Genomic DNA, 13077 nt, shown 5'->3' on the forward strand with positions numbered 1-13077 from the left:
CAGACTGTCAAATGCAAATGTTTGTCACCCCAAATGTAAACTATATTGCGATTCCCCCATTTTTATGATGGCCGGCTTTCCCTTCACCTTAAAGTCTGGCCATCCAGAACTACTATAAACACATAAGAGTTCCATGTGGTTGAACGATGGGTCATACAAAGTAGCTCTTTTCTTGCATAAACTGACCCTAAATGCCTACACATATGGGTCACCTGAATTAAAAGTCCCGCGTTTGGATCAAGGCTGTCAGGGTTTGACTAATTGATGTCAAGTTTAAGTTCCTTCAAAGTCATATTTCTTTAAAGGATGATGCTGGTTTAGATTTATAATTTTAATTACTTATCAACAGTTTAGCCAGATTATCTAAAATACTTTACTTGGAAATGTTGGCAATAAACAGCAAGTTAGGTAATAATTCTACCCTTTTTTCTTTGTTATCTTTTCCAAATATGTTTGGATGAGGGGTTTTGTTTAAAAGCCATCTAATCACCTGACAGCTTGTGTTTTTTGACCCACTTTTTAGCAATCCCGCCACAATCTCCTTAATCAACATGTTGAGTTTAAGATTATTAGCTATTGGAATGATGGACAGAATTTAAAAAATAATACCGAAGGGAAACCGTGTAAATAAAAGATTAGAAAACCCAAACAAAAAAAGATAAATCTCTCAGCCTCTCGTCCTCTCTTCCTCTGACTGGTTGACGAGGAGTAGACTGAGTAATCATTCTGTCCAGTAAAAACACCACTATCTAAAAAATTACAAAAACAAACTTGTCTCCCTCAATGACAACATGTCCAAAATCCATTTAAGGGGTTCAATTCAGGAAATCTCTCTCCACGTCTACACCCTCCTCTATCATCATTTTTTTTCAATCTCACATCAGGAGCTGTAGAAACCTTGTAGCATTCGGATCTCGATGATTCAACAAGATGAAGTGCCATTTTGAAGAGTACAGGCAGGTTATAAATGCTACATGCTCTGTGGGAAAACGGTCTGTGTGGAGTGGAGAAGAGAATGACAAAGGTCCAGATAGGATTGTTCTACAGTTATTCCTTCAAGAAGTTACTGAAAGACATACAGCTTTGGTTGGATGACATCAAGAGGAAGACAACACTGGCTGGAAGGTCTGACGCCATCTCTGTTGTCTATGTCAGTAAAAAGATTTTAAAAATGCTTAAACGTTTGAGGAAAAAGAATCAAAAAGATGAAAGCGATAGCGGAGAGAGATAAACATGAGTTGAAAATAACACAGATGAACGTTTCTAACATACATACGTGTCAACAAGGGCAATATGACCTAGAAAACCACACTGCTGTTCATCTGGAATGCTCTAAAACTGTAGGCTATATAATAAAAGCGTGCCAATTAGATGCCCTAAATACAGTAGAAAAATTATTAATACAATTGCTGTCAATAGCTTTTGTATTAAGAGCTACTCAGTTGGCGGACGGCAGAAAGAAAAGAAAGCGAGTGTATGTAAGAGAGGGTGACTGCACTCCACTACTCTTCGGAGAGTGTTTCCTGTGGTTGCTATTGATCCATTTTAACCTACTTAAAAACAAGACAAGAACACACTGACGCAAACAGGCACAAGCTCATGCCTGCATACACTCACACCTATGGCTAAAACACACACGCACACTAACATACACACATCTTCTTCATCTACAAAGTCTGCAGTGGAAACATCAATAGAACCACAAGCCATTCTTAATAATCACCAGAGAGGAATCAAACAAAGCCTGCTCAGTTTATGCCCGAGCATTACCTGACAAACAAACAAAACAATACACCAACAAAACAGCAGACAGAGGATTACCCACTCCACTTGCAAGCTAATTAGCTTTACCTTTAAGAGGAAGAGTTGGCTGGGGAGCAGGAAAGGGAAGGAGAAGGTGGGGAGCGAGAGAAAGGGGGAGGACAGGACCAGACGTGAGAAGAAAGCAACCAGCAGTCTGACCTCATTTCCAGACATTGCCTTTGTTTCTGCATGTGTGAGGGAGGTGTCGTTGGGATCATGGGGTTTTACCTGACATCACAGCAGAGAAAACTGCCAACAATCAAAACACAACACATGAAGCCGAGCTACTGAATCAAACTGCAAAGGGAGGTAGAATAATATCAGGATATTTGAGAGATATGTTATAAACAAGAGTAACGTTAAACCAAGCTGTGGTCACACCAACAGCCTGGTTTCTTTGGTCGAAAGTGCAGAATAATCCATGAAAGTTGGCTGAATTAAACCAGCTGCCATTACTGCGTTTGCATGTTAAACCCAGGCAATAAGGTAAAAGATTAGTTTGTGGGTGGGTGTATATGAGTGTATCCAGTCAGTAAAGCTTGTGTACCTGGGATGCGTGAGCCCTTGAGAGGGTTGGACAGTGCCATGCCAACCTCCGTCATGCCGTAGCGTTCCAGCAGTGTGTGTCCTGTAATCTCCTCCCAGCGCTGCAGAGTGGGAAGAGGGAGGGCAGCCGAGCCCGAAACCATCAGCCTAGAGAGAGAGAGAGAGAGAGAGAGAGAGAGAGAGAGAGAGAGAGAGAGAGAGAGAGAGAGAGAGAGAGAGAGAGAGAGAGAGAGAGAGAGAGAGAGAGAGAGAGAGAATCTACATTTAATTTAAAGTCTAATAGCAATGGAAATTAGGAGTTCAGGGTAATGATGGCCTTGAAAGTTTAAGACCATTCTTGTACATCCATAGTACATCTTATTTGTTGGGATTGTCACACATTTCTACGTGATATGGGTGATTTGTGAAAGTCAATGAGTTAGTTAGGATTTAGTCTACGGTGATCCACATCGAAAACGACAATTTGACTTCTATTTGAAAAACCAAGTAGTACTACAAAATGTTATAATTTGAAAACATTGACAACACATAACATCTCACATTGTAATTAAATGTGTTAATTGAATTATTTCTGGGCATCATCAAAACATATAAAAGGGCAATAAAACAATTGTTGATCACGTTTCTGATATGCATGCACACATTCAGACGCCAGCTTCATTGTTCCTTGACACATATAGCTCAAGTCTCTGAAACTCCACAGGAGGGATGAACACCATTCTTCCAAAAGATAATCCCTTATTCAATATTTTGATGATGGTGATGGTGATGGAGAGCTCTGTATGCCACTTTGATCCCAAAACTCCTAAAGGGGCTAAATTGGGTTAAAATCTGGTGACTGCAAGGGCCATAGCATATGATTCATATGATCATTCATAAAAAAAAAAGACAATGACATCTTCAGCCGTGTAAGGAAGCAACTTTATGTCTGCTTATGCGTTTATTACGCCTTTTTTCCTTTAATTTGTGTATATATATATATATATATATATATATATATACATATATATATATATGTATATATATGTATATGTATATACACACACACATACATGCATGCATCCACATATTCATCAACCCATGAGTAAGCTGTCTGCCATTGATCCCACAGCCAGTACCTGATCCTCTCTTTGCAGACTGCTTTGACAAAGTCCTTGACGTGAGGCTGTGTGAAGTGCTGATCATAGTACTGGATCAGCTTAGAGTAGATGGTCGGCACGGCCATGAACACATTAACCAGGGGAGCCTTGGAGCTCAACAGCATCTCCCACACCTGGGACACAGAGAGAGTCAGAGAGAGAGGGAGGGAGGGAGATGAGTAAAACACATAACTGAACAGGGAGGAAGACAGAGGGAGATAAGGAAAGTGTATCTAATGGATGGGGCGATGCAAACTTAATTCTTGACATCCAGACGCATTCGATTTGCGCATGTGGAAGTGTTGTTTTATCCTTAATTTGATGTAAATGGCCAGACAGTAGCCTCATATAAAACCTGTCAACACAATGCCTAAAAAAAAGACCAAAAAAAGGATTTGTAGATTTGTAAAGGTCAGAAGGAAGAAAACAGCAGACTGCTGAAGGGCAGAGCCGCCATGTCCGCCAGGTACAAGGCTTTCTTGGTACGGCTGCTTTTGACAAATGTAAATGTTGACTGTTACAGAAGTCAAGTATGTTGCTTTAAACACACTGGCTCTAATGTGCATAAGCATACATTGTGAACTGCTGTCATGCTCTTAAAAAACACTGTTTAAATATCACTTAAACTCACATGTTCAAGGACAAAGCTATTTTACACACCCGCCCCACCCACTCTATCTCATCCCCCTCTCTCACACACACAGACGCATTCTCACACAGACACACACACACACACACACACACACACACACACACACACACACACACACACACACACACACACACACACACACACACACACACACACACACACACACACACACACACACACACACACACACACACACACACACACACACACACACACAGTCTGGGTACATCGCAGTAGACGATGGGAGGATGGGACGACATCATGAATTAAGCGAAGGTGAACGGCAGCTTCTCCCCCTGGGAGACAAACGCTCCTCCCCAGCTGTCTCCCCCTCCGCTCCCCTCCCCTCTCAGTCTACTTATCCTCACTTCTTCTTCTTTCATTCTGCCTCCCCGAGTGCTTCTTTTTCATTCCCTACTTTCATCTCTGACCCCACATCTTCCCTTCATCTTTCTTTCTCTCCTCCACCCTTTGCTTCCTATCTCACATTCACTTACCTTCTCTCTCCATTTCGTAATTTCCTGCTTCGCTGCCTGTGCAGTCTCTCCCCTCTCTCTCTCTCTCTTTTTCTCTCTCTCATACACCTAGACACATACTCACACACTGAGATATGCAGTCTCTCCCCTCATCCATCTCACCTACAGTAGCACCATATCCTTCTTAATATGCCAGCAATTTCTAAACTCTTCCTTCCACTTCTCCTTTGAGTCACCTCGCTGTAGACTCCCCTAATCTATTATCTACTTCTCTCACCTCCTTTGCCCCTTAATAAACAAACATAACAGAAATAGATAGACAAATACAACTGAGATGATCTCACAGTATCATAACAAGTTTATCTAAAAATTGTGGGGCGTTCACAGGTCACCTGTACACATTCAGAATAGAACTTTGTGCAGAGACGGATTATTAACCGAGTGTGCCCTGACCATTCTGGGTGGTGTCTATCAAGTGCAATGGAGCGCTTCCACCGAGTCCAGTCTGGAGGGAAGAGGAAGGCAATTTATGTCCGTCAAAGAGTTGAACTCCAGCGACGGGACAGGATGTGATTAGAGCAAAGGGCCATGGCCTGCATCCTAAACAACTCTATGGTCTACTCAGGCCTCACCACTCAACATGGGACTCCAAAACAAATGCTAATTCTTCCTGAGAACGAGTGTATTTTGAATGTTGAAGTGTCTGTAGCACTGAGTAGCGAAAACTTTCAGATATCAGAAGTTGGCATTGATGCTTGGTAAGATTTTTTATTTTAATTACTTTTTATTTGATCAGCTATTTCCTTTGATTAGCAAATTTTTTGGCCAATTTCACATTGTTTTATTTAGGAAAGTTATTGTACATTTGCTTATGTTGAAACTACATTAAACAGTGATGCGTTTGGTTTATTTTGTTAAAAAAAAGAAAATATATATTCCTCAAGGTAAGGTATTAAAAAAAGGTATGATTTTGGTATCGTCTACAGTCAAGCTAGCAGTGCTATGAGGCTGTACTTTATTTAAACTGAACTGAACTAATTGTGAAAGTCAGAATGCTAACATGCTCACAATGACAATGCTAACATGCCGATATTGCCCAGGCATAATGTTTACCATGTTCACCATCTTAGTTTAATGTGTTAGCATAGTGACACTTGCTAATTCGCACTAAACAAAAATCCAGCTGTAGCTGATGGGGATGTCATTAGCTTTGAAGGTATTTGATCATTTGAAACATAACATCTAACATTTGGACTAAAGAATTGTACAATTTGTAATTTTGAACTAATGAAGGCGATAGATAAAAAGTTATGACAATAATCAGGGGAACTAGAATGTCAGCACCAATATTTAATGACAATCCTTTCAATATTTCAATAATAATTGTTCATTCATTTCATTCCAAACCACATCATGGTGGTGCTAAAGGAAAAGTCAGGGAATCACTAAAGTCAATAGGATTTATCCTCCGAGGATCATGAATGTCTGTACCTAATGTTATGCCAATAAATCTAGTAGAAGTTGAGCTATTTCACTGGATAAATTCAAACTTTGCGCTGATGGTGGCACCAGAGGAGAAGTAAAGGGATCACCAAAACCAGTAGTCTGCAGCCTCTGGGGGCCATGAATGTCTGTATTAAAGATCATGGGAATCCATCCAATAGTTGCTGAGAGTCAGGACAGACTGCTGGACTACTGTATAGAGACATTGTCATCCCTTGAGACAAAACACTGTCAAAATGCTGCGTCCCCTCAGTCTTGTCCAACCTTAACTATAAATGTATGAAATATTACTTTAGAGAATCTTCAAATTATAAAAAAGGCAGACATGAGTTTGTAAGTATACTTTTAAGAATGCTTTTCTCTGGTAGAACACAATAAATTGATGCATTATCCCTCCCTCATTTATAAGATCTCAATAATATTTGTGAAGATGTGTTTTTTAACGTGTTAATGATCAAAAATATTAGTTGCTGTGATGAAGTAGTCAGTGGTGATTCAACTAAAACATCTGACCAGTGCTCTGTGAACCCGAGGAAGAGTATCTGCTCCCGTCAGTCTGCAGCAGCACACTTGAAATAGACATGCTGTATGTGCGTTTTACTGGATCACAATTCCTGCACTAAAAATGTTTGTCACTATCTCCAGGCAAAATCAGAAAAAAATCAATGCCGGCCTCTGCTGCCTGGGCTACCCTTCAGAGATCTTAGGGGATAGAAGAGACAGACTATCGATCACTTCATCAATGTACTGTTACTTCAGGAGGAGGAGAATAAAGGCTTTTTTCTGAGGCTGAGAGGAGGGGTTTTGTGATTTGGTACACAAGGTCAGGGATAACAGCTGAATACTGATATAACGCTGTAGCAATACCCATGTTGACAGATATGTCCTTTAAAGACCTTTGCTTTCCATCTACCTTCACTGCCGCAGCTGCAGAGGACCTGACATACAAACAAAAACACACATAAATAAAAGAAAGTGTATCTATACCTCTATATGTTTCAAAGCCACACACACACACACACACACACACACACACACACACACACACACACACACACACACACACACACACACACACACACACACACACACACACACACACACACACACACGCACACACGCACACACACACACACGCTTAGCATCCCCATCTTCCCCTCCCCTCTCAGGGCCAAACAAGCACCATCATCCTTCAATGTCAGCTCATCGATTGATCTGCTGCTTAAGCCCCTGCCGTGAGTCGGCATTGGTCAGATACAAAGCCACACAAGGCAATTCATCACTGAGCCCCAAACACTTAGTTTGACAGTCAGAGAGGGAGGAGGTGGAGGAGGAGGAGGAGACTGATAGAAGGAGAGATGAGATGAAGCGTGGAGAAAAGGAGGAATAAGAAAAGTGGAAGGGGAAAGGGAAACACTGATAGAGAGAAAGAGGGACTGATGTGGAAAAAGCTGAATGTCTTTTTAACCTCAGCAGCACGTTGTCCACACACAACTTCTAAATCTGAAATACTGCTACGCCTCGCTGTCAATGGTTGCTTGGCTCTCATAAACACCTCCCAAGTCTTACAACTGCCTCTTTTGTTCAGGGGTGTTAATTAAAAGGCGTAATGTATCACGGGAAAGAGAAAGAAGAAGAAAGAGAGGGAGACGGAGCGCAGTAAAGACCTTCTGAGGCTGGAATTCAGGCAGCATGACGCAGGTGGCGCCCACCCACAGCGGGCACAGCAGCTTGTTAACGATGCCGTGCACGTGGTGGAGCGGCAAGGTGTGGAGGATGACGTCGTCTCTAGACCACGCCCACTCCGACACCAGACACTGGACCTGAGGGTGAGGGGGTGAGCAGGGGAGGAAAGAAAGGAGGGGGTCAATGACTTCAACCTGTTGCAGATATTAGTCTTGATATTTTGTGGTGTTGTTGTGTAGTTTAGTCGTTTAAACTTTTTGCACTTAGTTTCTTACTAAACTGCTGTATTCAAACCTTAATTAGTAATTCACTGCTTCTGCAAGAATGACTTCTGACTACCGCTGTGAACAGTGAATTTGGTGCAGTTGGAGAGCATATTAATAACTCCAGATCATTATAATCTAACGGCTCTGATATTCTACTGAGACTCCTGTTGAGACTCCAAGAGGCAGCGTTCAAGCTGTGTGTGTGTGTTGATGTGGTGTTTTCTCTGCTCGATCCGTGGGTGACGAGGTTGGAAGTGTGACCTATTATTTGATCTTGTGTTGTGGTATTTGATTTAGGTCTTACATTGATACTTTTAATAATCAGTACTGTTTTCCTTTTAGAAAGTATTTTCAGTTAATAATTCCTAATTTTGTTTATTTGTCCGTTGCCCTTGACTTTCTTTCTTTGGGTTTATGTTAGTTACCCCCTCGTCCCCTGGAGCCTAATCTAGGAACGTCACAGTGGAGACATTGGTATACATCTCTTCAACAATTGATGTCTCCCTGCGTGATTTGCAAACTGTTAGTACAGAATGAAACCCCAAAAATCGGATGTTTATCATTCATGTTTTATAATGCCATAATTATAGCTCCTCTGAAATTGAGTATCTCAGTATGATGTCACGTCATTGTATGTTTTTAACAGTTAGCAGGAATAAAAGAAAATTAACAACACAAATTAAAATAGGCTCAGTTCATTAAGGCTCTATTTTATTGTTTAAGTGTTTGATTTGAGACGTTTGTGAAGCCAGTTGTTATTATGGAATACCACCTTTTTAGTGCTGTCATACAAGGTCGGGATTGTAAATGGTGGATTGCTGGACTTTTTCTTGCAGAAATTGAGCCCTGAGTTACTTCAGGAATAAAGGATATGAATGTGTAATTTTTTCTAGTAAAATACATTTTATTTATACATCTGTAGCTCCAAAACAACAGTTTTGTCTTGTACAACATACACACCCTCCATCCTTAGACCCTTGATTGAAATGTGGAAAAAACTCCACTAACTCTCCATTAAGGTTAATTTAGTCGCCAAAATTAGATTTGAGTATGGACGGCATGGCAACAGATTGAACTTCATTCTAGTGCCACTGAATCCACTTAAGCTATTGCTTAGCAGTATACAGGGGAACTGTGTCTGTTTAAATAGTTTTATGTTTGTGGCTGTCAATATCAAGTAATGGAGTAACACAAGAAATGTGTGTGTGTTGCTGTAGGCTTAATTTAAACATCACCTTTGTGAAGCTTATACTGTTCAACTTATGTTGAGGCTGTGTGAGAAAAGTTGTTAATGCAACTGAAAATGATTATTTGTACATTAGTGATATACATTTCATTTCCTTACATTGTACAGGTATCCTGGTTATTATGTTCTGTTTGATATATATTTGTGTAAGCAGATAATAAAGTATAATCTTCCCTAGTTTATGACAAGTGAAACTTCTACCACATGCTTCTGAATGCAAATGCAAATAAATAGATTTAAATGTTTACATTCACCGGGAGAAAATTGCTGTCTGTGTAGGCACTCAATGTCCCAAATGATGCGACGAACATTTAGTGTATTTAATTGTCAAAGACAACAAAAATGGTGGAAGATTGGGTTCAGATCATAATTTTGGAAGTTATACAGCAAATTTATTTTTCTTTCAAGTTTGCCTTAAGTCTTCATTCACATTAACCTGACAGAGAAGCTTTCCAGGAACTCTGACAACCTGATGTTGTTGCCTTCCAGGAAAACAGACAGACTCACTTAATCATCCACTCACTCACTTCCCTGGGCCAAACAGAGACAAATGAAGCTCTGCCTTCTTTCAGATGGATTTAATTTTCCACACTATTGGACATGTAGGTCAATTTCACTTAAAAATATACAGGAACATCTTCAGGAGATCTCTAATGGCATAAATTAGTGATTATTCAGAAACCTTGACTGGAACAAAAGAGGACTGATGCTAATCAGGGAGTCAAAAGTGGGTGTGGGGATGTCTAAACACTTGCACTCAGAAACATGAATATGTTTTATGTGTCTCCATTTGTTGGAGCTTTGCATAGTCACTTCACTGCGTTGAACATCAAATGTCATGTTTTAAATAGTCCTAAATCAAACTCAGAAGACAAACAAAATGTAAATTTAGCAATTACGTCGAAAAGGTAGATTTCTGACTCTGAAGTCACTGATTTCTGATCTTCCTAGAGCACCTGAACACACCAACGAGGAGGAAAGATAAGGCTACTTCAGTTTTATGGCATGTTATTTAACCACAGACTAATTTCTACTGTGTTCTTATCATGGTGAATTCCTTTGTCCTCGTAAACTGAAAGCGCGTGCCAGTTGATCCTAATTAACATAGAAAAACGCCTTGCCAGTGGCCATTACAGGGCATGAGACTACAGGGTATCATTGAAAAGAAAAGTTGAGAGAATTAAGTAAAAAATGCCCAAAGGAAAGTTGAAAAAGGGTGAAGCAACAGACTGAGGTTCCTAACGTTAAAAATATATTTAGCAGTGGATATAAAATAAAGAAAATAAAGCACAGAATGCTATTTTACCTGTTCAGTGCTTAAGTTGTTGTTTAGTGTTTATTCACTTTTTAAGACTATGCTGTGTAATATCATTAAAATACTAACTAAATAATATCATAAATTATAAAAAATATTGTTTTAATATACTATACAACTGAAGAGAACGCAATAATTAATTATTTTGTACAAATATGTCAGCACTCAAATGTACATGTAAGTGGGCTCTTGAGTGTGCGTAGAATCTGTTCTTACCTACGAACAAATCCCAAAAAAGAAAACATTGTTGAATGCCAAGATCTTTAAGAAAAAGTGCATTTTAAGAAGACATTTGATATGCCAAATGACAAACAAGGAGATGAAATGTAATTAGCTATGTCTCCAATGTAATTATGGTTTAGAAGTCAACAATTACCATGGCCTGGATGCTTCTGTGCGTATGTAGAACTCCCTTGGGTCTCCCTGTGGTACCACTGGTGTAGATGATCGTAGCTGGTCGATCAGCCCAGTCTATGTCGTCTTCTGTCTCCTTCTCTTGGCTGTCTGCCCCATCTGAGGTTCCCAGGTTAGAAGTAGGGGGCAGTGTGAGACATGGCAGCCCCAGCCTCTGTGCCAGTGGCTCAAGGGTTTCAGCATAGGGATGCCCTGCCACCAGCAGTGAACTCTGGCAGTCGGAGATGATGTACTCCAGCTCAGATTCAGGGTGTTTTCGGTAAAGCGGCACTGCCGTCCCACCACTCATCCAAGCAGCCCACTGTGCCACTGTATAGGAAGCATCATTAGCACACAGGAAGGAGATTCGTTTCCCTTCCAGACCCCCAAAGTCACAGTTGAGGGCGGTGCTGATTCTACCTGCAAGACCTAAACTGCTGCTATACAGCTGCTTGTAGCTGTGGCTGCCACTGCTGTCTATGATTGCAAGTTTATCTCCAAATGCAGGAGCTCTTTTAAACACTGGCTTCTGGTTTATCCTTGATGATGGCGCTGTAGTCCATCTATGAGCCCCTCTGTGAACCACAGTTCCCAGTAGCCACTGCCATGGCGTTGATGGGCTATAAGTTCTGTGAAGAGTGGCTTTCCACTGAGGTAATGTCCACTTCAGAGAGTGGCAGGAAGCAGCAACACGTCCTGACAGCATGTTTGGAGATTTTCAGACCCTCAAGTCAAGTCAAGAGTCAGAACCTCAAGACAGCTCCATCCGCAGCCTCTTGCACAATGCTTATAGCAGACATCTGTGAGTTAACAGGGAAATAAAGGCTTAGTTTTATCAAGCAACACACAAAGTTTGACCTATCTCTGTAATATTTAATTTGACCTGTTGACACATCACTTTTCCTTCACTTTGATTCATCTAGCATTGCACTATTCAACACAAACTCCCTGCAGGTGGCCTCAATTTATTGCTTTATTTATTCTATCATTTTAAAACATGGTTTGCAGAAAAAGGGGCAGACTAAAGCAAATGATTCAAAATTAAAGGAGCACTCAAATTAGTATTGCACTTTTAAAATTGAGGAATTACCAAGATTGAAGGCTCAGAAATTCAGACTTTTAGTTTCAAATATGGTTCAATTCAACAATATTATGGATCCTACAATTTCCATAACACAACTCATTGCACCTAACAGGCAGGCTTGTGACGTCATTGTGATTATTGGTGGTGTTCCTTTCCTTTAAATATCAACAATTTTGAGTTTTTGGACTGTTATGAAAAAAAACAACTATCAGAGGAGATTTTCTGTGAATGTCCCCACTTTCTATGATCTTATATTCTATTTCTAAAACCACGTTTTAATCCTATTTTTCAGTAACTATTATAAACATAGTAAAGAGGTAGCTTGTGTGTAAACTACTCCCAAATATAAAGTTATTCAGTGTAACTGTGGCAACTAAAATGAAGTGAAACAATGTCCAGTTTATCAATGATTTTCGTTAAGTGTTCTTTTCGTCATTACCACTGACGTCATCGGATTCGGTAACAATACAGCAGGGAACGCTAATGCTGACCGTTGACGTTACCATGACATTTGACAGTATTTAACGTTAGGTAACTGACAGTGGCAGATGGAAGACAACCTCCATACCGACCGGACAGCAGCAAAACATACGAACAATAAATTCTCCTTTCTACAGCGAATACTTTATGAATATGTATGAAGTAATGCCCGTGTTCCCCTGCACATATACCTGCTTTAATTCCTATTCACCTTACCCTAAACATAAGCCGGTACGTCTTGTAGTGGAGGACGGTGCAACAGCATAACTCTTCCGGCATGAAACCGTTTGCTTGAATGGTTCCTGCCCGGTTAGTACTGTACACACTGCAGCCCAGCTCCTGAGTGACAACTGCCTTTAAAAAATATTGTTTTTGATTGCCCAGGAACATTGTGCTTTGCTACTTTAATGACTTTTTACTTACTTTTATTTCACTACATGGAATGATTTAAATACACATATAAATTATATGGCTTTTAGAGTTAATTA

At 40.3% G+C, this 13077-nt stretch overlaps 1 protein-coding gene across 1 annotated transcript in view; it reads right to left on the minus strand.

Moving 5' to 3' along the window:
• acsf3 (acyl-CoA synthetase family member 3) overlaps positions 1-12873 on the minus strand; it is a 30303-nt gene extending 17430 nt beyond the window's left edge. Inside the window, exons 1-5 of the mRNA XM_054614818.1 lie at positions 12806-12873; positions 11009-11825; positions 7787-7942; positions 3468-3622; positions 2351-2496 (exon numbers count right to left, since the gene is read on the minus strand). Of these exons, the coding sequence (XP_054470793.1) occupies positions 2351-2496; positions 3468-3622; positions 7787-7942; positions 11009-11731 (1180 nt within the window). The 5' untranslated portion in view covers positions 11732-11825; positions 12806-12873. The remainder of the gene's footprint in view (positions 1-2350; positions 2497-3467; positions 3623-7786; positions 7943-11008; positions 11826-12805) is intronic.
• Between the last annotated feature and the right edge of the window lie 204 nt (positions 12874-13077).

Source organism: Anoplopoma fimbria, chromosome 2 (genome assembly GCF_027596085.1).
Source record: "Anoplopoma fimbria isolate UVic2021 breed Golden Eagle Sablefish chromosome 2, Afim_UVic_2022, whole genome shotgun sequence".
Lineage (NCBI taxonomy): Eukaryota > Metazoa > Chordata > Actinopteri > Perciformes > Anoplopomatidae > Anoplopoma > Anoplopoma fimbria.